Source organism: Lepisosteus oculatus, chromosome 8, assembly GCF_040954835.1.
Source record: "Lepisosteus oculatus isolate fLepOcu1 chromosome 8, fLepOcu1.hap2, whole genome shotgun sequence".
NCBI lineage: Eukaryota > Metazoa > Chordata > Actinopteri > Semionotiformes > Lepisosteidae > Lepisosteus > Lepisosteus oculatus.
In genome coordinates, this window is record NC_090703.1 from 50,219,665 (window position 1) to 50,245,343 (window position 25,679).

Sequence of the window (25,679 nt, forward strand, 5' to 3'; positions counted from 1 at the left end):
GCGCTACATACAAACCAAAGATCAGCAGACTGCAGCGAGCAGACATCAAGGTCCATAAAACCAGTTTAGTTTTCATATTTTTTATTGAAAATGTACACCACTGGCATCAAACTACAACAAAATATTTAACAAGTCAATATAGGGAGCTGGGTTACATGGAATTAAAATCGATGACAATTTTTTTTCCTTTCTGGAAAGATTTAACAGAATGAAAACAGTAATTATACAATATTGTTGAGTCAATAGACAAGGCTCCACTCCTATAGGCCTGTTGCTTCACAAAATAGATTCCCTCTGAAGTATGTAAGTAAACTAGTTTACAGCGTTTTGTGTTGCTCGGCCCTTCTGCACAACCTGATCAATTACAGTTGCCAAGCCGTGAGGTTAAATTGTAAAATTTGGCAAGTTTGCAGAGATCAATTGAAATGACACATTACAGCTGCCGCGTGTGAAACAGAGGTACAGCTGGTTCCAAACAGAATCTCCTCTGTCAAAACAAGCAGTGCAGAATGTAACTATTCCAAAATAAAAGACACTGATCAAAACAAGTTAGATGGAACACAGCGCTCAGTAGACATGCAGACGATACAGATTAGGCAGGAAATACTGAAAGCACATGTTGTAAAAGGTGCCCTATGTGGCCCACATGGTATTTAACAACGTGTGGTACTAAACTTCAAGGAAAAAAAAAAAAGAACATCTAATAGCTTTATATTCTGGATTTTCCTAGCATGAAATCTGCATATTCTCTAAACAGAAAAACTTCAATTTTAAGCTGAGCCATGCCCAACCTGTACCAAGTATGATGTTCAACACACCCATCTCCTTGTCCCCTTTGAGCTCAAACTCGTTTTTACAAGACGCTGCCCGGTAGTCGCTCACAGCACAGGCCGAGTAAACTGAGGTCCAAGTTCACCCAGAGGCTGTGCAAGTCGAGTGCACAAGTTCACTAGTGCAGTAAAAGTTTTTTTTTTAAAATCAAGATCGAACCAGTTACACTGGATGCATGTTTCAAGAAAGACTATTGAAATACAAATGTGTTGAGGACTGCATTCTTTTAAATTAAACCAGCATATGGCAAACTATTTTCTGTCATGGAAACTGAATGCTCTATACTCTCACAGGTTCTAAACCTATTTTGGGATATAAGTGTTTTTTGAATAGAATCGAAAACAAGATACACACTGATACATTTCTATTGTATTACAACGTTTATTTAAAATCATGAAGGTCTGACAGAAATATTTTTGACAACACTTACGAACTACACAAATCCTGATCCGTGTAGTTAGCTGGAAACTTTTTTTCAGTCAATTCTGTTTTCTGAGTGAAGAGAGCAATATGCTTTCTCCAAGCAACAGTGGCTGTAGATAACATGGAAGCTAACCATTCAGTACGCTGCTTTCCTTTCAACAGTCCTAAAGTTGACCCAAAGAGTGACCAGAGAGCCCAAGTGTAGAACAAGCCCTCCAACATCTAGGATTCGGCAGTGTGGATTTCTGTGTAAAATACCATGTCAGGCACACATGTGGTTAAGCTCAACAGGGCATACAGGATGAGAGTGAAAAACCACACTTGTACAAAGAACTGGGGTGGGGAGGATAGGGAGGATGCCTAATTCTTGTTGAAGCTGCAATCCCCTCTTCAGACAGGCGACCAAGACAGATTAAAAGAAGCTAGAGGAGAGAGAAACACAGTGCAGGTTATCAGAGGAGACGAAGCAGCCAGTGAAAGCAGTTCCTGCAGGTGTGGGCTCACAGGTCGCGGGGGTCGGGAGGGGCCCACTTCCCACCTTCTCCCCGATCTGACCACACGCTGAGCCCTGCGGGCACCACACCTCTCCCAGGACTGCAGGAGACACAAAGCAGGGCAGGCAAACAGCACTCGCATATCTGCTCACTACTCAGATCACCAACAAGGTTATCCACACACTGCAACACACAGCCCAGCAGAACACAGCTTTGTTTTGGGTCTCTGCAACACCAATCTTTACATTTCTGATAAAAAAAAACATGCTCGTTTTAAAGCTGATGTTTTAATTACTTCTAATCTAAACCAAGTCTCTTGCAACCTAATATTAATCATTATTCATTTTAAATTATTGCACAACATTCACACTGTTCTTATCTTTATAGGCATAGAACTAAGATACTGCTTAACCACTTTCTAGAAATTGTATAAAAACGTGATCCCTGGAATAGGGCAAGTCATTCTGGTGTCCCCTGTGCAACTGCTGAAGTTCAACTTGCGTCATTGGTAGAAACAACACTAGAAAGTGGTTGAGTTCTGGCACACCAATTAAATAGCAAAAGTGAGGCTCCTTGGAAAACTACTGATTATACTGTTAACAACAATGGTTTATATAAATATATTTTAAAAAAGCAGATGAAAATCGCTATGACTGCCATGGCAGGGCGCAGCTAACTAACAAAGTACGAAAAGCAAGATGCAAACAGGATCAAGTCTGCAATTTTTAAGAATGATCAGGCAGAACATGCTTTCTGTTATGCAGTTAGTAGAAAATGCAGTACTGTGAAACAAAATACAATATTGAAATAGCTTATTCTTTCCCGATAACATGGGTGTGGGTGTAGTGCTGATATTCTGTCTCCTTGGCCCTTGGTCGCATTAACAATAAAGACAACACCTGGTTCCTTAGTAAAGCCTGGAGCGGAGCAACTACTCTGTGCAGAGCCAGGGAGTACTGCAAAGGAAAGTAAATACACACACAGCAATGAACACCAGCCTGACAGGAACCTGAACAACCAGTGATTCCAGAAACCTGGATCAGAGCCCAACAATGCCCAAGTCCTGAAAAGACTGAGGAATGTGGGAAAGAGAGTGAGACCCCCATCATAATTCAATGAAGACATACTGATCAATTACACCTCCCCCATCCCCAGCTTCAATATAGCAATCCAGTTAAAATGCCCATCTTTCACACCATGATCCATTTTATAGTGTGACTGTTTTTTTTGCTTTGATGGACTTGAGGAACTGTAAAATAAAAAAAACCCTGGCTAAAAACACCAATTTCTTTTTCTATTTTTTTTTTGCAGAAATATTTCAAATCACCTTTCCCCATAGATGGTTCTTTTAAGCACTACCGCCACAAATAAACACATGTAATCAAAGTCTAATCAAACAGTCAGACTTCAACGTTAAAAAAAAAAGAGACTTTTTTTTAGTTATTTTAAACCCAATGTTATTAATGAAGACCTAACAAAGTACTTGGAACCTTTGAGATCCTCAAAGCAGAGTTAAAAAAATGGATCAAATATTCATTACGTCATGTCCTACAAATACCACCTCAGCAAAATAAAATGAAGGTCAAAGTGAGAGACAAAAAACTCAAGACTCTTCGAAAGGCCAGGAGTGAGAAACATGCACACAGTAAGCGATTACAACTCCAACCCACTCATCATTGATCACTAATTAGGATGGAAAAGATTCAAATTGAACTGTACTTAAAATCAGAATCCTTTTAAGCCCATTGAACCCACTCTTTCCAAAAAGCATCAGTTAACATTTTAGTTGAATTTATTTCTATTTGACTCTATTAAGTTCACTTCCATAGCTTTACAGACGTCTGCTCGCTGAAACATCTTAGGTATGATTAATGAGGACAAAATGGGTGATCAATACATTCTTAATGATTCAGAGAATAACAGTGTGGGGAAAAGCAGTATGCCGTTGGAGAGCAGCCCAGAGAATTTCAGACAACCCAAACACGAGCCTTGGAGAAGCAGCCAGTCAAGGACTAGGGCTGCGCTGATCTCTGGCCCTGTGTGCAGCAGGTCTGCCTGACGGACAGTCTCAAAGAGCTGTGCCCCGACCAGCCAGAGCCCGGTCACACCCCCTCCGTCACCCTGAAGGGGGGGAGCTGGGGTGTTCAGAAACATTACCACAGAAAGCTGGAAAAACAAAACAGAGAGAGAGAGAGAGAGGGGGAGAGATGAGAAGGCTGGGAGGCGTCTCCCAGGAGGAGACGGGGAAGGCAGGAGAAATGGAAAGAACAGGGAAGGATGCTAAGAGCCCACGCGCCAGCAGAGACGCACAAGACTGCCGAGTTCTTGCGTGCTCCAAGTCCAGGAGGCACACGGCGAGCTCTTCCTCGGGCCATGACCTGTGACACAATGGACTTTATTCTCTTATTTTGTGCAGGAAAAAAAAAATACTATTGCAGAACCTCACACGCTGCAAAGGGGTACCCAAGCTGCACACCTTGGGGTTCTCCCCAAGACACTGAAAATGACTGCAGCCATAAAACATGGGAGAACGCTCCCTGGAGAAGCCAGTCCTTTCTGCGGGGGGAAATAAAAAGGTCAAAACCGAAAGCCGTTTTCCACCTGCTGGCCCAGGGTGTGAGGACGTGAGGAGAGCCAGCCCAGGGTTCGACAGTGCACTGCGCAGGACCTGAGTGCAGTAAGAATAGCAGCCTGCCCACAGAGCGCATGCAATCAAGAGATACGGCACTCGAGTGACAGACTCCCCACTTCCACTGGGAATGTCTGAAACTGGGGACAGGAGAGGGCACCACTGCTGAAATCTGACATCCCTGCATCACTACTGCTTCAAGACAACATCAGTCTCTAATTTCTGGTTTGGACCAAGAAGAGGGAGAAGCTAATCTGCCCATCGGAACCTAAAGAGCTCAACTAGAAACCCTCTCCACACCCCAGGCCTGGTCAGAGTCCCCGGATAAATGAACTGTTAGTAAATTACTAAACGGGACAAGTCTGCAACATCCTCATAAAAAAAACTCAAGGTTTACAAATAATGCAAAACAAAGTTTCGACTAAGTCAATGACCAGGCAGTAAATTCCGAAAGCATTCTGTAAAAAAAAAAGAAACTGTCAGATAACCCATCTTTAAAAATACATTACCGTCAACCCACAGTGAAGGCTGAAATGATACGGAAGAAACCTGTCCTCAGATTATGCTGTAATTATTTTGACTTGTTTTTTTGAGGATTAATCGGAAAAGGCTGAGGATTTTTCTTTACATAACTAAGAATGTCAATACTAAAATTCTTATACTGATATCATTCCTGTCTTCCGAAACAAAGAGGAACTTAAACAGAGTAACTACGGACCAGTCTTTGTGAAACTCCCACCCTAGTCCCAACATGGCAACCGGACTCTACAGATGGCACAAAAAGAGTAACACAAAATGGAAAAAGATCTATATTTAAATGAACACAAAGACTTTGGCAACCAGTAAAAGTGTTTGATGTACATCACCTTTTATTTCCTTCAAGAACGTATGGATGTTTAATGCAAACACTGATACACAATTAAACTGGGTTCCTTCAGATCATACCGCTCGGTATGCATTGGGCCGGATTTTGTGCTTATACACAGAATAATAAAAACACTTCATTGGTTAAAAGATTTCAAACATATTTGGTATAAAATCTTCAGCATTATACAATAGCCACAACGTGTCATCGTGAAGCTCTTCTTCTAATACAGATGTGCTTTTAATATATTAAAAAACAAAAAATGAGGTATGGCTCTTAACATGACTAGAAAGCTCTACTAACTGCACATGCAAAATGTGGAAAAAAAGTTCAAATAAAGAAACATCGGGTCATAAAAGCTGTAAGGCTTCAGACTGGAAGAACTGAAATGAACGAGCTCTACTCCAATACCAGAATTTCAGATACATTAAACAAGAGATGTAATTAAATCTTTTGAAAGGATTAAACGGTGTTAATTTTTAGGACCAACCTCCACCTTATTAAAGGGGTAAAATAAACGAGTCCAAGTCTGTATTGTACTAAGTACTGCACCTCACAACCGATGTTTATTTTATTTGAGCCAACAATCACAAATGTTAATGTTACAGCACACACGAACTATGCAAGGTGTCAAAAGAAAAAAAAAAGCTAACAATTTTATATAAAAATGCTTCAAAAACATGAAATGAGCAGTCCCATTCACAGTTATTGCTGGTTTCTTCTGCTTAGCACAGCCATGTGGTTTTGGGGGTGCTTGTGTTTTAAACTGAGAGTGGGGATGGGAAGACAAGACACACAGCAGCACTGCTGGGAACAAATGGGGTGAAAACTCATTCACAGCTTGCTGGGGAAGGACTTTCTACAGGAAGCCTGAACTGGAAACGAAAGAGAAGGAGGGTTAATGTTTTCTAGGGGTTACGTAATCATTAAATTGTATAATTTTTATAAAACAGCAAAAAAAAGTATGTCAGTTAGTGGTTTATCTGTACAATGAATCATGCAAATCAATTTGTATAGCAATGAGATCAAATAAGGAGGACTTATTCTTAGATGTATAATAAACATGATAAGTTCTGCATCGCTACTGCGGCCATTTTTCGCATTTTGCACTAACAGTGATTTACCTCCAACTCCAGATCTTAAAAGAAAGCACACTGAGAACCATTCAGAATGTTCCTCTACTCAAAGAAACAGAAATTCACTAGGATGAAGGGCCTCTGGCCTACTGCGCAGGCACAGGAAATCTGCCTGTATTAGCCAACACATCACAACAGAAGATGGAGAAACACTTATTACATTTTACGTGTCAACCTGCAAAGTGCTCACAAACAGGAAAGTCCTGTAGATAAGAAACAAATTAAATGACTATGGGGAATCCTGGAGTTTAGCACATCAATTCATAATTTAGGAAAGCAGGTCACATTCTAAAAATACTGATCTACAAGTTCCAAAACAAGAACCAAGAGGAACTAGATCACATCAGCAAGAAAAGAAAATTGGGATGGAGAAAGTTTTGAGATGCAAACTAAAGTGTAACTGGTGACTGGAATGGAGGACTGTTCAAATCAAGGCCGACTATGTTTCTTCTCTAAAGCGAGCGTCAGCCGTAATTAAAGAGCAACGGTCTTCTTTTCGTATGAAATTAGTCTGAGAACAGTCCAGGTATTCCAACAACAGATCCAAGGCAATGTCACTTGAGTACAAAAACAGGCTCAGGTTAGTGGTGACAATACTGTTTTAATCCTGCTCTTGCAATCAATCCAAAATGAAGACCCTCCAGTTCAACTTCAACTGAGATCACAGCCTCATCTCCTCTCTGTGCTCAACTCCTAGGGTCTGTCCTAGCTACAATAGAACTACAGAATTATTTCAGATTGAGAGACATTTTGTCGGTTTATCACAACCTAACCAACCCCTAATCCCAATCTATTCATGTTTTATTCTCTAGACAAAAAGCCTCCACACACGTATTTCCACTTTCGGCATTCACATGTTGCTTTAATTTCACCACTGTTTCAAAGCCAGATCAAGAATTACTTCTCCATCCTCTACAGAACACAAAACGCTGGCAGCTCTGGGCTAAAAATGGCCCACAGGAAATGGCGAAGCAGATGTCTCGTTAAAAGCCTTTTCTTTCTCTCCGGCAGATAAAACAACGAGAGGGAAAACAAATCAGAACTTTTTAAGCTAAGGTGGGGGGGGGGGGGACAGAATTAAACATCCACTGAAAGTCGATCCGTTTCAGAAAGAGATACAAAAACACAACAGGGATGAGCCTTTGTTGGAGATGCTTCTGAAGTGCGGGACTGTTGTGGGACCTGATCTGAATCGACATTTGTTCAGCGTCAACGAACAACAGGGAGACCCCACAATAGCATATTGTTGGAGGAGCAGGAGGAGGCAGGAACAGCACACTGCGGGGGCAGTAATATACTTGGTGCCTGGCACTAGCTGGACTATATACCACGGCCTGAATTTACTGCCACCGTTTCCTTCCCAGTGCAACTCCCTCAAGTCCCTCATTCTCCTGCTCATCTTTCCAAGGGAAGAGCATGAACACGTATCAGAAGAGTGTAACAGGAGCTCCAGCGCTCTGCACAGTCCGGGAAACTATTCATTGTGCAGAGGTCTGTGCTCATGTCTTGTCAGGCTGACCGAAACGGACAACAGGGAGAGGCCATGTTTTCTTTGCCTAATGTCAGGCATACTGTCTGACGTATTCTTTGCACAATCCTGTAACGTAAATTGCACGCTGCACATTGCACTTTATGTACCCTGTACCCTGTCTGAAATGTCTATGTCTACACTGTCTATAGCATTGTCTTGTCAGTGTCTGGAGAACGCTATCTCGCCGCACTCTATACTTGTATATGGCTGGAATGACAAACTTGAACTTATCCTAACAGATCAGAAAACAAAGCAGGGCCACCAATGCTGCAGAACCAGGCACAGGCGACCTGCACCTGAAACAATCGGGGGGGACTGCTGCTCAGATTAAAATGTGAAACCACCCAGGAAAATGGCGTGCTGTATACAGGCAGGGTACAGCTTCTGAAGGTTTAAAATGAAGAAAGGGCCAGGTGACAAAAATGTAAGAAATTCTCAACACCGTATGGCAAACATGGAAAGTACCTTTACATCACTCTTTACAAACACCTGCACTCGCAGTTCCTGTCTGAGCTGCATTCTACAAGAGATGCCTATGCAGCCCCTCTGAGCTGCATTCTACAAGAGATGCCTATGCAGCCCCTCTTGAGAAACTGACACTCCCTGTCAGTTCCACCTCTGCCCTGTCGCCCCAGGCTGCAGGCTCTGCAGGGAGAGAGAGCAAACAGGATTCCCCAGCTCTGCCCTCTAGTTTCACACACCAGGGCTTTTTTCCACCTCAACCCCTCACGAGGCCCGAGCCTTCGTTGAGATCAGGAGTCCGACACGGACGAACGTGCGTTGTGCAAGCTGTCTTGCCGCAGTTTCGACCTTTCATTCGTTCTCATTGCTATGAGCAGTGTTAGTGAACAAGCCTTACCAGGACAAGGGCGGTCATGCGCCATGCAGCGAGCGGCCGGATTAACTGTAAAACAGTACACACGTGACAAGCTGAGGATGGCAAGGACTCTGGAACATGCTTCGCAGCGAGCGCTGGGTTACTGCACAAAGCCCGCCACGCCGGTCCTGACAGAAGGGCAAAGGTCAGCCGCGGAGCCCACTGACCCAGGCAGGAGCCCCCGCTGGGCCTGCAGGTCGAGATCTGGAAACCGCAGCGAGAGGAGCGCGGCTTTGACCAGTAACCCATCGACGCTCGATGACGAAGAGCTGAACATGAGAGACCCTACAGTGCTTTACGACAGATAGACGGGGCTGTGTGGCGGAAAGAGAACGTCCGACAATGTCAGCAGTGACACAATAAGAAATAAACGAAGAATGAACCTTTTTAATGCAATGGCTTCTTTTCCTCGGGAGTCCGGGTGGTCTTGTAAAATCAGCTTGAACAGACAACCACAGCGCACAGCGATGAGTGAAACGGGGCTGGCAGGAGGCCGCACTAGTGGGCATCTGCACCCCTGCTCCACTCAGGGCCCCACACACTAACTAGTCACTGCCTGCGTCAGACAGGCCTCCTCCAGAGAGCAATGCACCACGAACCACCATCCCTCAAGACCACGCTATTTAGATTTCTTTCTTCCTTACAAATCCCTCCACACTTAGGCATCAGAAAGGAAAAACAACAAAAAACACCGAAAAGGACTGGTTTCACCGACCCTGACCCAGCTTTGTTTCTATTCCTCTACTTCACCAGGTCAGTTATTAGAGAGCAACCGGTCTTCTGCGGTTATGAACTGCAGATCCACAAACACAGCAGTGAGTGAAGGGCCTTGCTCAGTGTCCCACCTGGGAGCTGAACTAATGGCTCTCTGGTCTGGAGCCCAGAGCTCTCACCAGTACCTGCTGTTTCCCTGTATGAACAGGAGGCTGTGCAAAATCAGTGCTACGCAGGGTCTGTGAAACTACTGCAGCATAGCCACGAGAAACGAAAAGAACCAGGCTAACTGAGGAAGAGTAATGCATGAAGAGACACACTTTCAGCAGGCTGAGTAATGTAAACAACGATGAATTCACATCTTTAAAAAATACATCTTTAACCCCCAGATCCGAAACCCTCGAAAGATCAAGCAAACCACACTTAAGCATTTCGTAACATTCTCAGCTTCACAAGACACCTATAGGAAGTGTCAAGTTCTGCCCAATCACACTGTCCCACATGTTCTTAATGCTAAAAATAAGTAAAAAAAACATACTATGTTGTAATGATATAACTCCAAAATATGTTTGAAAATATGCAGTGAGCTAAGAAATAATGCGAAGAAAAGCAAACCATGCTTGTAATACCTGAAAGAATGCTGCAAAACAAATTAGCATGTAAATATTCAGACAGAAAAGAAAATGGAGAATGTTAGAACTTGTCTCCCACCCGTTCATTAATATTATATACTCCTGTTTTCAAATGGCACAGCTGCAGGCAGAGCCAGCTGCTTTAGTCTGCTGCCGCACAGAGCACCTCCGTTCACTGCAGGACACCGAGGGCAGGACTCTGACACAACCCCCCCGGTCACAGAGCAGGACTCGCCCGCAGGGTGAGCACAGGGCACCCGTCGCACACAGGGCCAGTTCAGACGGTGTTAGACGGCCCATCGGGGCAGACAGCGCCCAGACCGGGCTTGCAGAGGGTGTTCTGTGGTGGGGGGGAGGGGAGGGGGGCATACTTACTTTTTTCTCTCCTTCTCCCTCTTTAGAGTCTGCGAGCCCCCTGGCTGCCCCTGGGACTGCAGCAGCTCTGTGGCGGTCTTCCTCTGCTTGAAGGCGTTCACTTCGTCGTCCAAGACCTTCTTCTTGTCCTCCAGCTTCTTCTTCTCCTCCTGGTGCAGCTTCTTCAGGCGGTCGAACTTCTCGTGGAGCTGGGGGCGAGGACAAGCACGTTATGGCAGCTGTGTGGAGGAGGCAGACACTAACGCACGCGCGAGACCGCATGGCCACGCCACCTTCTGGGGCTCTGGTGCACGCTTGTGGACTGAGGGTGGTGGGACACGGATTAGGAAAGTCAACCTGAATATTCAGCACTGCCATCATCCTGTGCAAAGACCTGCCTTTGGAAAGGGGACAGAAACGCACAGCAACAGGCCCGACCTCTTTCTCTGCTTCCTTGAGCTCCGCTTCTTTCTCCTTCACCCTCTGGACGAACATCTGGCGCATCTCCTCCTCCTTCTTCTGCAGCTCGCCCATGAACTCGTTCCGCTTGGCCTCGTAGGTCTCCTGCAGGCTGCGGCGCAGAGAGGAAAGGGTGGGGGGTGGAGTTGCCAGTATCACCGAGCGAACGCGGATCGAGCAGCGCCAGCTGCAGATCACCGCCCAACAGGACAGTCTACAGGCATCGCGACCAAATGAATTACAGCTTAACCTGACGAATATGGGCAATTCAACTGAAAAGGTTCCAGCGCAGACTGGAAGTCCATTTAAAGTAACAGAACGGCCCGGGCGCGGGCCGGCTCACTGACCTGAAGGGCTTGCTGTCGGGGTCGGTGTCCTTGAAGCCCATCTCCTCCAGCTTGCAGCGGCGGTACAGCTCATAATGGCGCGTGTGGGTCTGCTCCCGCAGGTCCTCCATGTTGACGCGGATCAGCATCTCCCGCAGCTTCACGAAGTCGCAGTGGTTCTCGTTCTCCACTGGGAGCGACAGAGACACAGCGGCTCTGTTTCTCAGGGCTCTCCGGCTGCGCGCCCCCCCCGCTCTGCTCCGCCCCCCCCACACAAGCAGAGAGCAACAGAAGCAGCCCAGTGGGGTTTAGCACCGGCCTGCCTCCCGCAGCCCAGACTCAGAAACCCCTGCAAGAGCAGTCTGTACTGCACACGGCTGGCCACAGTGGGGTGATAAAAACCAATCAATCAAGTCCAGTAACAGACTCCACACAGGTTGCTTAAACAGACTAGATAAGGACTCAGGACAGAACGCTTGTGCTCCGGTGTCACTGGACCTGAGTTAACTGGCTGCAGGACGAGAGGAGCAGAGCAGGCAGAGCTGGTCAGTACCAGGAAGCTCTGCCCGGTGTGAGCCACACCGCTGTGTGCCTGCTGCCCACACAGGCAGCGAAGGCCAGCAGCAATGCCAAGGAGGCAGCCCTTCCCTGCTCCCGCTGCCCTGGGGCGCAGCGCGGCACAGCCCTGCGCACACACACCGCCCAGAGCTCCACCGGGACCTGCAACGCTCTGAAAGCTCTTCCCTCTGCTCATCGTTTCACTGCCGGCGCTGGCCAGTAGATTTTAATTTTGTTTCTGCCAACGTGCATGTGTGGGCTGCTCTCGTTCCCACCAGATCAGACACTGACGACCAAGACTCTCTTCTGTGTCTTCTGCATCACAGACACAGAGCACACAGAAGAGACGCCACTCTTGAGCTTCTGGTGGATTCCAGTTAAGGGAGAGGGTGGAGCTGTAAATGAGGAAATTCTTGATCCTGCCTGATAAAGAGCAAGACACACAGAGGCACCGGCAAGCGCTGAGCCTCTGGGCTGCAGGACGGTCCAGCCCAGGCCCAGCCGCCGGAGAATCTCTCTCGTTTCCTGCCTGGGACGTGACAGCAACTCACCCTGCACCGTCCCCCAGGGGTACTGGCGCGCCTTCACCATCTTGTTCCCGATCTTCACTTCCTCCGTGCTTCCAACCACCGCGAATGGCAAATGGCCCTGGAAAACACCCCCGGCACACAGCCCCCCGTCAGCCTCCGGAAGGGCAGGAGGGACGCGAGAGGCAGGGCCTCACAGCAGCCACGTCTTCCCAGGGGAAGAGAACATCACACCCCCGTTCAAAACCATTTCCAGAACTGTGCCTCATGTTCTTCGCTGTGTGCCCACCTCGCTTTCTAACGTAACTGCACATCTGCACTCCAGTGCCAGTCTAATTCTGTACCCACTTTAGAAAAATCACTTATTTCTTTGATTTTGCATGGATTGTACTTGTTAGATCGCTTGCCTGTGTCTATGAAAGGAAGGAATTTGATTGAAAGACGTACAGATCACATTGGGGTCCTGAGCACAGTACAATTCACAACCCATGCGCCATTTCTTGTGCATGTACAGGTAATGGATGTTTGCATGGGTCTGCAAACCTGTCAAGAGTCTGTCAGATTACTTCAGCTCGACAGTGACACAATTTCTTTTCATTCCACTTCAGACGCGGTCTAGAATCACGACGCTGATTCAAGAAATTATAGACCTCAGCAGAGAGAACCTAATTACTGCTAGCAAAAAAAATAAAACAGGTCGCTCCAAACCTGCCCACTGCCTGCGCACAACCCTAGTACCCGAAGCACAAGGCTGCAATCAGTGAACCACACAGAAGGACGCTACCTATCAAGAACTATTTACAAAGTCTAGTAACCATGAAACCTTCCAGGCAGACAAAACACCCCCTCCCTGCACAGAGAAAGAGACCAGCGACTGTGAGAACATGCCTGCACTCTTAAGGAAACACAGGAGAAGCAGATCAGCCCAGCCAGCCCCCCCCCCCAGCTGACTAACGTGTACTGACACCCAACTGCAGAGAAGCACACAGACGTAATTTCTATTGGTTTTTAAGTGAAGCTGCCTGGGGTGCCCACTGCATCGACTGGACACGTGACCTTGCTGTGGAGCGGGGGAACTGGAGGGCTGCAGCAATAAGCCGATGAACCAGGCGCGAGTCTAGTGGACAGCTGTACAGCCACTTGCTGGTGGGGATTTGTAAAGGTCCTTCCTCGTGGTTAAAGCTCTCCTGGCCTCACATTCACGCCTGACCCTGGCTATTCCTAGCTTGAGGCACTGGGATGTGGGAAGCTGACCGCTTAGGTCCAAACAAATAAGAAGGTTGGTGTGGACAATAGCCTAGTTCTCTTTTACACAGGGAATCTGGCTCGAGTCCAGTCCTGATGATAGATATATAGGCAGACACACAAACACAATAGGCCTTCAAAAACTAAATCAGCTTGGAGGACACTGGGGAGCTCAAAGACTCCAAACCGCCACAAGGAAGGATCCAGAGAGCAGAGCATTTGGCACGGCGGATGGAAAACCTTGTAACTGTTTTTTTTTAATTGGATTTTCCACTCTCTCTCTCGCCACTGCGTTAACAATTAAACAATGAAGTGAAAACCCAGGCTCGCTTGTGTAAGAAAAAGTGACAGCAGCCTCTGACACTACTAAGGCTGAGGGACCATCATAGCAGAAAAGGATTTGGAAGCAAATCAACTTTCTTTGACTGATTTGAGAGAAGACGACCACACCGCCAGCCTTACGTTCATGGTGGAGTTGATCTCGGCCACGGTCTCGTCGTCGGTGGGGAACTGGTAGATCTGCACGCCGTTGCTGACCAGCTCGCTGGTGATCTTGATCTTGAACTTGGTCAGCTCGCTCTTCGAGATCGCGTCCGATTTGGCAATGATGGGAATTATGTTAACCTGGGGCGGGGTCGGGGGGGGGGGGGGGGGGGGAGAAAAAAAACTTTCATAGCAATCAAGCAGTCAATATCTGCCCTAGTGGGATGTGTACATGTTCAATCCACTTACGTCACAAGCTCACAGCTGAGAGGCGAGTAATTAGTACTGTAGTAGAAAGTCTAATAAGCAGCCTACAGCCCGGCAGTATCAAACTGCTATTACCCCAGCAGGATCTGGGCAGCTCTTCAGTTAAACATACCATTACGCTAAATGGAAGAGCTTTAAAACTCCAAGCCAGCGTCATCCTTGGCTTTAATAAAGAAAACATCTGGCCAGTGCAAGACAGAACGTGCACTACACACCGGTTTCATATACTGTGTTGTATACCTCCAAGTCTCTTCAGCACTTGAGACCCCCTGGTAGGTTTTGCACTTTTCAATGTTCACAGTCTGTCTGCAAACATTGTACTATGCACCTGTTATCTTTTCAGGTTAGTTGTTGAGTCCAACTACCAGACATTAATTGCCTTTTCTGGCTCTCTCCAGAAGTGGTAGACCATCTCCCTTTAAACTGAAACCCGCTAATTAATCCGTCTATTTTATGTGAAAGTTTGTGGATTGATCTGGAACTTAAAATAACTTAATTTGGTCACAGTGGGGGACACATCTTTTTAATCTTCAACAAAGAAAAAGGGGGAGACTTATAAAATGCTCACGTTTTCAGTCTTTGAAGCACTGAAGCAGTTTGAATACTTTTAAAAGAAAAAAAACATATGCTTCTTCTGGATAATTAGCAAAATAAGCACATTAATAGTAGAATCATCGAATTAATATTAGATTAAAAGGACTGATGCTTCATCACGGTATTTTGTGTGTTGAAAAAATATACACTGAATACTACCAAGCCTGCATATACAGTACCATAATGTTCACTGTTTTGGACGCATCCATGAAACTGAAGCAGCTAACTCATTCTGCAGGCTTGGCTCGAAGCCGCACAATGGGCTGCGACAAATGTTTCAAGACCAGAACCCACCCGGCCACCAGTCCGAACACGGGCACTGCCAGGCAGCGCAGCTGGGGCACACAGCTGGATTTCACCTCTGCTGGCAGCTGCCAGCGGGCCCAGCAGAAGCGTACTTCACTGCGCTGCTCCCTCAGCTTGCTAACTAATCCAACCCCTCCACGATACCACTGTGGTGCTATTCGATTTTGCGACTGGACAATTCTAATGGGACAGGGATTGAGGTCACGTGACCATTTCTGAAAGCCCAGTTTGCTACATTTCCGCTACCTTGGGTTCTCAATGACCTGCTGTGTACAGCGGGCCCCTGACACAAACACTCGGGCCACAACACAAGCACTCCTGCGTTACTACTTCGGCAGCTCATACATTTCTTTTGTGTTTTTTGTTCTCCAATCCCAGCTAGTGTTCTTCAGCTTTTATTGAAAGAAAACTTAAACAGACAACTCTAACAGGAGAGCGGAAGGATAAAATAAAGACCCTCCCTCCCTCTCTGCTCTACATCCAAGAGTGAGAGCTGACGATCCAGAGCCCCTGCACTTGAGGAAGACGAACAGAAAGCCTCAGACAAGGCACAGCTGCCCTGGCAACACAAGACCGCTGTAGGCAACCACTGCTGGAGGGCTGAGGGCTCACGAGCAGCCTGCATAAATCCACCTCTGACTGGCTCAGCACGCTGAATGGACCCACAACACCAGCAGCTCATTAGAAGTTTCTGCAGTGCAGGAGCAAACAAATGCCAGCACTGTGGGATTTTCAGGGATCAGTTACCAAGGTGTCTCTATGCACTGCTAGGAGCACAGAGCACTGTGGTCTGCTAGTTGTTGAAAGTAACACTGCCTCCATCTCCCCAAGATACTTATGACCCAGATTGATCACTAACAGCTCATCATTTTCACAGATTCAGCTGAGAGTAAAATCTTTTCATAGCCCTGCAAAAGACTATTACCTGTTCTGTCATTCTGCCTGTCACTATGCCAGCTTCAGTATGCAAAGAAGAAAGGTATTCCAGAGCTCAGTTCACTGCTGTAAATTCTGCTCATCATGACTGCTCTGCAGTTACTTTCACTGAGTTCAGCTCTGGTGTTTCTCTGGACTCCCAGCTGCCCACGCCCTCCGGAGCACCCTGGGGGTTTACCTTGCTGTCCAGCTTCTTCATGGTGACCAGGTCGAGGGACTTGAGCGAGTGGCCGGTGGGGGCGATGAAGTACAGGCAGGCATGGATGCGACTGTCATGGTAACTGTGGAGCGTGCGCTTGATCTTCAGCTCCTCCTGCAGATAGGCCTCGAACTGCGTGTCGATGAACTCCACGATGGGCTTGTAGCTTTACGACCGGGGGACAAAAAAAAACAAGCAGATGGAAACTAGTGCTTTGGTGGGAAGGTACCAGGATGCAGGGTCATTGTGTATCAATGCTTTAATCAAAGCTGTATTATGGACCCATTCAAGTGTTCTACATGTTGTATTTGGACAAAGGCCAAAGGCTGGCAGAACTACAAACTGTGACACCAAACTGATCGCTCCTGATAAAACATAATTCTGTATGCGACTAAGTTTCTGAAGCTACCAATGCTTTTCCAACAGAAAAGAAGATAAAGGAGATAAAACAGACTACAACACAAAACTTTCTCCAAACACAGCGCTCCTGCAGCTGAGCAGCGATTCTCAGATCCTCGAACACAATTATGCAAGGTCACCATGTGGTTCATCAGATGCAAACCATCAGGCAGAGTGGAAAGGGCCCAGGGGACTCAGCACCTCCCTCAGAGAGGCTGCTGGACTTCAAAGGAAAACCGCAGTAGTGACCGAATAAAAAAAACACCCTGCAACTAAGCTGCGGTTCATTTTAGCTCATGACTGCACACGTGTACTTGTTCAGACTTGTTATACCAATTTATAAAGTTAACCCGAGATTCTCTATGGATAAAATGGACAATGAAACAGGATAGAGGTCTGAGACAAATGTCTTTATCAACAGTAAAAACTAGGCTCTTCACCGTGAGCAGGAACCTTTATAGACGTTCCCAGCACATGACTAGAACGAGCAGGATAAAGGTTAGAATACTTTAGTCTTCTCCTAGAGATGACAAACTGAGATCAAAGAAATGAAAGCAAACAAACCCAGATATGTCTGCGGTGGCAGAAGAGCAAGGATGGACACAAGCTGGGAATGCTGAACAGCACTGGGACCCCTCTATTTCCAACACACATGTGCGGAGCTCCAGCAGGCTGTCTTACATACTTCCATCCTCCAACCCCACTCGCTCTTCAGGCTTGGAATTGCCTGTTACTGTATTTTTGTTTTTATCTCAACTCACAAGAACAGTTACAAAGCTGAGGAGGTCATGAAGGTAATTGATCTGTGAATCTCACCCAGAAGCCGGGGAACGGGGTACCTCTGGAGAGGCAATTCGTTCCGTACACCCAAAACCCCTTGGGTAAAGAAGTGCTGGCTGTTCTCACTTCCACATGGTTTCCACCTATTGCATGTCCTCGTGTTTCACTCTGAAGAGTCAGCTGCGCTCTACAGCCTCTGTAGAGGCCGCAATCCTGCTGGATCTATCTGGCTGAAACCCACTTGGTTCCTCTCTTGAACAAGCAAAGTAGAAGCACTGAGCCTACAACCTCTTGCCACTGCCTTCTGCCACTGTGGACACCCTGGCTGCCACAGTGCCTCGGCACCAACTGGAGGACTGGTGGAGCCGACTCAAGACGAGTGCCACAGCTCCAGCGCACCCTACTGCTTGGTCACCTGTGCTACTTCCAGACTCAGTCAGCTACTATCACAACGGGACTCCAACCAGCACATGCCTGGACCGCAGGAGTTGAGAGTACTCCCCGTTCCCAACCCGTACCTCCGCGTACGAACAGCCCATTACTGCTGAACACTTCTGCCATTACAATATCGGTACGTCTCTGCATGAAGCAACAGAAAACCACTAGTTTCAAGCACTTTGCACAATTCTAGATCCAAGCAAGGTGCAGCCCCTGGAGCACAGCCCAGCACAACGCAACCACAACGCATCTAGCTTGAAAAAACAGCTCAGTATTTGCCCATTGCGACTCTGCATGTGCATAAATGGAGATAAGATTTTATCTAATCGGGCTCCTCTGCCCTTTTCAAAAGTATTCTACTGTCGGCAAAAAAACAAGGCGTTCTGAATGCTGGATTGATGCAGCAAATAAAATGAGTGTGGAGTAAACTCTTCTGAGCTCTGAACTCTCTACACAGCTCTCACTGAGAGCAAAACTGGATCATGGAAACAGGAAATAACATTTAAAAAGCTCTGGCGTGGCAGACAGCAATATTCTTGCTGTTCCTGAACACTGGCCGGTTATTCAATGCAAATTAACCATGGGAAAATAAATCAGCATATGTTCACTGTAAAAGCGAGCAGTTTCTCCCCCTGAAATTGCTCAGACTGAGACGCAACCCATCAGAGGAGTAAAGAGGAAAGGGGTACAGTGCCCCCAGAAAGCCCCTACCTGTCCTCCTTGTTGATCTGGTCTCCGAAGCCCACAGTGTTGACCATGGTGAGCTTCAGACGCACGTTGCTCTCCTGCAGCTCGTAGGTGTTGGACCTGAGCTGCACGCCGGGCTGATTGTGCTGGGTGGGCTCCCCCTCAAACTTGGTGTTGAAGAGCGTGTCCATCAGGGTGGACTTGCCCAGGCCCGTCTCGCCTGAAACCAGGAAACCAGCAGGCTCAGGACACAGATGCAGGAGGTGCTGTCCTTCAGGTAAAGTCCTGACATTTAACAACATGGCTAACACCCCTGCTCTTATGAACGGTATGGTAGGATCTGAGTTATGACATTGTTCATAAGAGCAGGGGTCTTAGCCCTGGCTAAGGGCTAAACTCCTGTTCGAGCTAAATTCCTACCTGGCCTCCCTACTCCCACCCTTAATTAAACTGTGCAAGCAGCTTCTCGTGTCTCCACCTGGTCTGCTGTGCAGTGGGACTTCTGGAGCAGAATGGCTGCTGCAGTTCAGTGGTGGAAGAACTGGGCTGTATGTGAGATGTTCAGCAAGACTGTGGGATGAAAACTGCTATACAAATGTACTGGATTCATTATTTTATAAATTCAAGAAGAGGTATTGTTTAATGCATGTTGCACCCTTACATCACACAAACCAGGCCAATGTTGCACACATACTGAACAGGCACACTGAAATTGGAAAGATGCCGCACTGAGTTAAAAGTGGAAAAAGCTCTGAAACCAGGGAATCCCTGAGAAACTACATATTGGCTCTTCCACTCCAATGTGTGAGGTCAGAGTGTGAGGGGCCTTTGTGTTTAGCCTCAAGAGAAAACCACTAAGAAGAGTTCAGCACATCTTGGCAAAAACGAACAGTCTTGTCTGGCAGAGAATCAGCTCCAAACAGAAAGGAGAGAGCTTTTATACTGGGAATAACATACCCACAAACAACAGAGGAGAACTCGCAATGATAAATGACCAATATGAACTCAAAATAAGGCCACTATTTCAACATCCTCAGATACTCATACCACAGCCATATGTTGCTACAGCTCTTTCTTTGCACTAAACTCGAAGGCACATGCAGGCTTCCACAAAAATATTCCAAAAGTATTCCTTTCAAATCCAACAAACAGATCCAGATGTAAAACATGTGATGTGCTTGAAGCTCCTCCAGACTAAAGTAGCTTCTTTTCATATACAGTATATTCAATACATGCTGGATGATTTAGAAATTCAGTTATTTGATAAGAGTTTAAAACAAAAACACTGCTGGGGGGAAAAACCAAGAAGGAATGAGATTTCATGAGGTTCAGTTTTAAAACCATTAACAACACTAAACCTCACAAACTAGTCATTAACTGTTAAACCATGCGGTTTTTCATTCCTTTACTAGATTTCATCATTTTATTGTTGTATGCTGCACGTCCCCAAATAACCAGCGATTTTCAAGTGCAATGGCGGCACGTCACTGCTCTCTTGCAGAGCTGGGCTATGAGAATCGCTAGAAAAGACGGCTTGTTTGTTTCACAGTCGAGACAGGAGCTGCTGTGTTTCTTCATCGTTACATGTCACAGGCAGCGGAGAAGAGGAAGTGAAAAGGTCACAGCATCCAGCTGCTCTGCGCACTCTGCTTCCCACAGTGCACTGGAAGATACATTTCCACTTCATTAGGACTTTAATTCCATGACCTCACTGGGCTGTTATGGATCTAAGAACAACATGTCAAGTATGCAAGCACAAACATCTTCAGGGCACAGTTTACAAGTCAAGAAACAGAGCAGCACAGACATTTATAGAAAACCAGACAAGTGAAGGCAAGAGATGGACGCAAAATTATCTTCAGGCTGACAATAATCCTGCAAGACCAGCAGCCACTCAAGACGCCCTCTACAGGATCAACACATGAGCGCTTGGAAGACATAAAAGGAACTGCGTCATCTTCAGAAACAGCTTTAACAGGCTGGACAACCATCTACTGTGGGACTGACAGGCAAGTAGCCTGTGACCTCGGCTGTGTGGAAAATGAATGGCCACACAATGGAAACAGTCCTGGGTTTACCTGGTTTAAGCCCTTCACAAGAATGACACTGGTACAGAGTCGGACTCACCCACGCAGAGGATGTTGAAGCAGAAGCCATGATTGACGGACTTGTTGACCAGCTGGTCAGGCATGCTGTCAAAGCCCACATGGCCGGACAGGGGGATGGACCGTGCACCTTCTCCCTGAAGGAAACACACACAGTTAGCTCAGACAGGACGCTGCAAATGCAGCTCAACTTAGGCACCCCTCATTACAAAATCAGGGAATGAAAACAGAATTTGACAACTTCATTTCTTAACATGAACATTTTTACATGAAAGTGAGAAAGCATACAGAATTTCATTAGCAATATATACTTAATCAAATATAGAATCACCGGTTATTTTTCAGACTTAATTTGGAAGAGACGTGCTTTTCAAATCTCGATTCACGGGTGTGAAACCTGCGACCGCACACTGGGGAAGAAAATGAGGAAGTGTGGGCTCTGACTCGCTCGCCTGAGAGCCACACGGCTTCCACCACCTCACAGGTGGTAAGAGGAGCCCCTCACTGATTGCCCTGCACGAATGCAAGCACCTGGGGGGCCACAGGGGGCGCTGTGTCACAGAGCACCAAGAGAGCAATCCAACCCAAACCTCAGAAGTGCTCAGCCAACAGCAGTCAGCTAGTGTCATGATGCAGTCACGAATCTCAGCACTAACGCTGGTCAGATGGACGTTAGCTGGATCACAGTTCGCTGCAAACCTTTAAAAATCACACCAGTACAGCAATAAGATCTGTCTGTTCCCTTTATTCTTAGGCAACAAAAGACACCCTATCTCTCATAACTTCACAAATTCACAAATTTATCAGGAAAATAAAAATAAACTTTTTATATACAGTAGCTCCTTTAAAGGTGGCTGCTCAAAGCACAAATTGATCTTTTTTGTAGCAGGAACACTGTCATGTGTTTGAAATGCCATGACATAACGTAAATTCAACATCCAGGTGAACACTTCTCATCAGCTAGGCTGGTTAACCGTCTGCTGTGAGACTCACAGACGAGGAGTATGTGACGTCTGCTGGCACCAATGCAAGCTGTGTACCTGTGATTCCTCTGGCCCATTCCTCTCATGCAGTCTGGACAAGCATGTGTTCACTGCTCACACAGATGTCTCACATCATCACAACGGATCCCACAAATGTTCAATGAGCCTCAGGTTGAACACGTCACAGCATAACTGTCACATTTGCATCTTGTTGTTCAATATATTCTTTCAATCAGCTTTCTACAAACTAAGAGTCTAGACCTCTGCAATAACCTGGACCAGCTTCTTAATGCTCACGAACAGAACGAGCATGCGCTATAAACTGCGCGTGCCTGGTTGGTAAAAACTCAAGGAACATTTTCAGGCGGTGAAGCGTGTTTCACTGAAGCTCTCTGCAACACTGGAAACTTGGACTGTGACGGGAGGAGTGCCGTTCCAGGACAGGTCTCTCAGGAAGTAGCCCCAGCTCATCAAAGCACACCCCCACACAGGGCCCGAGGCGAAGAGCTTTCCCAGAAACACACTGGAACATCAACTGCACATACACGTCCAGGCTGAGTCCTTTGGCTTGTTTTTCGTGCAGCCGAGGTGCTGATTTTCGCTCGGGGTGGATGAGAGATCTATCAGGGCCAGTCCCAGGCGTGAAACTCCTGGCGGAGTGACATGCGCAAGAGCACGCCGACCGCCTGCTTGAGCGCAGGGATGGGGCAGGAAGGCCCGTTGCACCGCAGCTTCTGGTCACCCCCCCCCGCCTCAAGCTCGCAGCCTCCATCGGTGCTGCCGTCTCATACCGTACAAGGTGCTCCAGTGGCAGCCTGGCTGTTGTCTGCTGCTCACTTCCTGTTTCCTGTCTGTTAACCTCGTTGAGAATTCGAGCTGCTGAGGCAGCCTGCCAAACCGCAATTTACATATCCGGAAAGTCCTGAATGTTCACGGCTACTTCATCTTCCGCAGAAAACGTTCCACGAGAGGACCCGCAGGACACAGGCCCCCCAGGACGGGCGGACAGAGCAGACGCCATTACAGGGTCCCGAAAGCCGAGCGGGGCTGGGACCGAGCGTTCTCCTGTCCCGCGTCTCCAGCTGGACACACAAACAGAGGGGAGAGCGCGGCACGCTCGACTGCTCGCACCTGCAAGCGGGAATCCACAACAAGCACAGACACCTCGAAGGTTAGCAAGACTTGAACAGAGGGCCATGCCTGTTACAACAGCTTTGGCGAGTACTGGGCTTTCATTCAACGCTGCGTTTAAGATGCCATGGTACAAGTCTCTAATTGCCAAAGTGTAAAAGATATCCCATCTATCAGATATGCTCACAAAAAAGAATCTTCCTTAACACCTCAATCACAGCGGGAGACTGCAGGGCCTGACCCTCAGTCGAGACGGCTAGAACGTTTCGCACACTCCAGTGTGTGTCAATACAGTACTAGAGCCAGCAGTGAGCACAACTACTGCTCTCTTTCCATGCAGACGCCAGTCCCAATACTCAGTACTCAAGACCCCTGGGAAACCAGTCTGTCTCACACACCCACCGAGGGCACACAGTTCAAACTCGGCCTCCTGATCACCCAGGACAGCTCCCTCTGCCACTCAGGAGTGGGGAGGCACAGACAGGCACGACACTTCAGTCACCAGCTATTCTGTGCTAACCTGCACTCCCCCAACCAGGGGGCCTAGATACCCACTGAAGAAAAAAACCCTGAGTGGACACGGGTAACAGAACATTTCTGTGTCCAATTTATTCTTCTGTCTCAGACAGCACTGAAAGGTCTTCGAGTATCAATAACAACAGGCTGAATTGTAACTTTTAAGGAATAAAGTTATTGTTTATGTGTCATCACAAGAAATGTTGTGCTGCACACTGGTGGTGGTGGAGGGGATCCCCATTACCTGTAAAGCGCTTTGAGGGGAGTGTCCAGAAAAGCGCTATATAAGTGTAAACAATTATTATTATTATTATTATTATTATTATTAGTCTTACTAGACAGCATTGCCATTCAAAAACAACAAGATTTTGATTGAAAGACTGTCAGCAGTAAAGCAACAGTATTTAAGGCTATAGATCATGCAAAGCAGAAAACTGAACTGACTAATCAGTCAACAGTCCAGCAAACAGCATTGTAAAACATTTCTTGTGTGGTTCAATGTTAATCAAAAAAGAAGGGATTTAAAACGGTTGTGAAACATCATGATCAGCACATATGACACTACTATACACCGTTTAAAACTGGGCACTGATGTCTTATATTCGCAATTTGATCAAAAGATGACTACAGCAAATGCAAAGCAAATTAAAATAAAGATAGTTATTGTAGACACAAATCTATGGAACCAGACACAAACCCCTCTGAGCAGACAATCAGGAATTATAATGGGATACAATCAAGTAAAACCATTCAAAGGCATACATGATTAAGAATTCAGTAAAAAAAACTATTCAAACCTTTAAGGTTCCCAAAATACATCAACAAAGTTTTTTTGTTTGTTTCAGGTGGAGTTTTACTGTGGCTCGTCAAATCGAACATGAAAGAACATCTTCACTACTCCGCCACTTTTACAGAGGTGGCAAGCAAGCGTGACTACGCCAACTCCAACAGGCCGGTCTCAGACATGCCATCAGGGGAGAAGAGCTTCCTCACACACAAACGGCCCTGGCAGTGGGAGGCCATGTGTTTAAACTCAACAGCACCCCCAGGTCACCAAGGCCTGCTGCGGAAACCACCCGGGCAGCCCGGGCGAGTCCTGTATAGTCCTGATCTGTGGGTGCCCATCTGCACTGACACCTGGGCCTCAGCAATCTAAATAAACCGGCCTTGGGGTCCTACATAAAGTGAAGACACGGGGGGGAAAAAATATCTTTAAATCTGAACGCACGGCGCAAAAACGAGTGTCGTTTCCTCCGCTCAGTGTTTCCGAGCTGGCGTGCAGCTGGCGAGCCCTGCGAACCAGGCGCTCCAGAGTCAATTTACTGTATCCGGCCCCTTCGCTCATCTGCAACAGTGTTGCCTTCTTCTCCGGCCATCGCCGGGAAACTCTCCCGCACACCTTTCCACAACTAAAAAAAGCACGAAACCCACCGACGCATCCGTCGTTGTTGTTGTTGTTGGGTTGTTTTTTTTTTGGTCGCTTAGCTTTAATCCGCTTGAGTTAATTGAATTACAGTACGGCAGATAAGACTACGCCCAGCCAGCCAATGAGACAGGCGGCCGCAGGACCGTTCAATAGCGGAATCGGGCATGATCGTCCCACACCGATGTCGGACAAGACTGTTCTAATTTTTCGTCTGTGTGTACATCCACGGACGTGTGCAACGAAAACGAAACGCGCATTATAACACACCTGAAATATTCGCCGAGCCGATAGGAAGATACCGGTTTTATATAGCGGCTGATCTTATCCACATGAAAAAAAAAAACAAACAATCGCATGGTTTATCGATTAAGAATAAAACCAAAACCCGTTCAAACCCATCACTAAAAACACACGACAGACATATCATTCACCGGGATTAAGATGCGAGGAGTTGTTGTTGTTTTTTTTTTACCAGCCTCTACTGGAAGAAAAAATATAACGTTTCCCTTTCCGTGACTCGCTACACTGGAGAATAAATGAGGGGCTGACGGTGTCTGGCGCTACAGCCCGCGACCGGTAACCTCGCACCCCGGCCGTGCAGGGCGTGCAGACGGTGGGTTTCGGACCGGCTCTGCCTCCCCGGGCAGACAGCAGCGCTGGAGCCCCGGGGCTAGAGACACTCACCGCTTGCCGAGCGATCTCCGTGGCCGCCATGGCTGCAGCGTCTCGCAGTGTCGCCGAACAGGAAGCAGCGCGGAGCCGCGAGCGCGGGGCGGCCCAAGGGCGGTGCCACAGCGGGGGCCGCGCCGCCCCCGTCACACCGGCCGC

The 25,679-nt window shown here is 47.0% G+C and overlaps 1 protein-coding gene across 7 annotated transcripts; it reads right to left on the reverse strand.

The window, feature by feature from the left end:
- Positions 1 to 64: 64 nt before the first annotated feature.
- Positions 65 to 25,643, reverse strand: septin6 (septin 6). 7 transcript variants are annotated; one of them, XM_015351580.2, is made up of 11 exons: positions 25,536 to 25,643; positions 20,818 to 20,932; positions 18,715 to 18,910; positions 16,366 to 16,552; positions 14,064 to 14,225; positions 12,381 to 12,477; positions 11,293 to 11,461; positions 10,925 to 11,057; positions 10,508 to 10,695; positions 8,769 to 8,813; positions 65 to 1,676 (listed from the first exon to the last, which is right to left on the reverse strand). In XM_015351580.2, the coding sequence occupies exons 1-10, from the start codon at positions 25,563 to 25,565 to the stop codon at positions 8,810 to 8,812; spliced, it is 1,281 nt and encodes a 426-aa protein (XP_015207066.1). In that variant the 5' UTR covers positions 25,566 to 25,643; the 3' UTR covers positions 65 to 1,676; positions 8,769 to 8,809. The 7 variants fall into 7 exon arrangements, 6 of the variants coding, with proteins under 6 accessions (XP_015207066.1, XP_015207064.1, XP_006632961.1 ...); XR_001478876.2 differs by lacking the exons at positions 65 to 1,676; positions 8,769 to 8,813 and adding exons at positions 5,229 to 6,117; positions 9,170 to 9,225; XM_015351579.2 differs by lacking the exon at positions 65 to 1,676 and adding an exon at positions 5,229 to 6,117.
- Between the last annotated feature and the right edge of the window lie 36 nt (positions 25,644 to 25,679).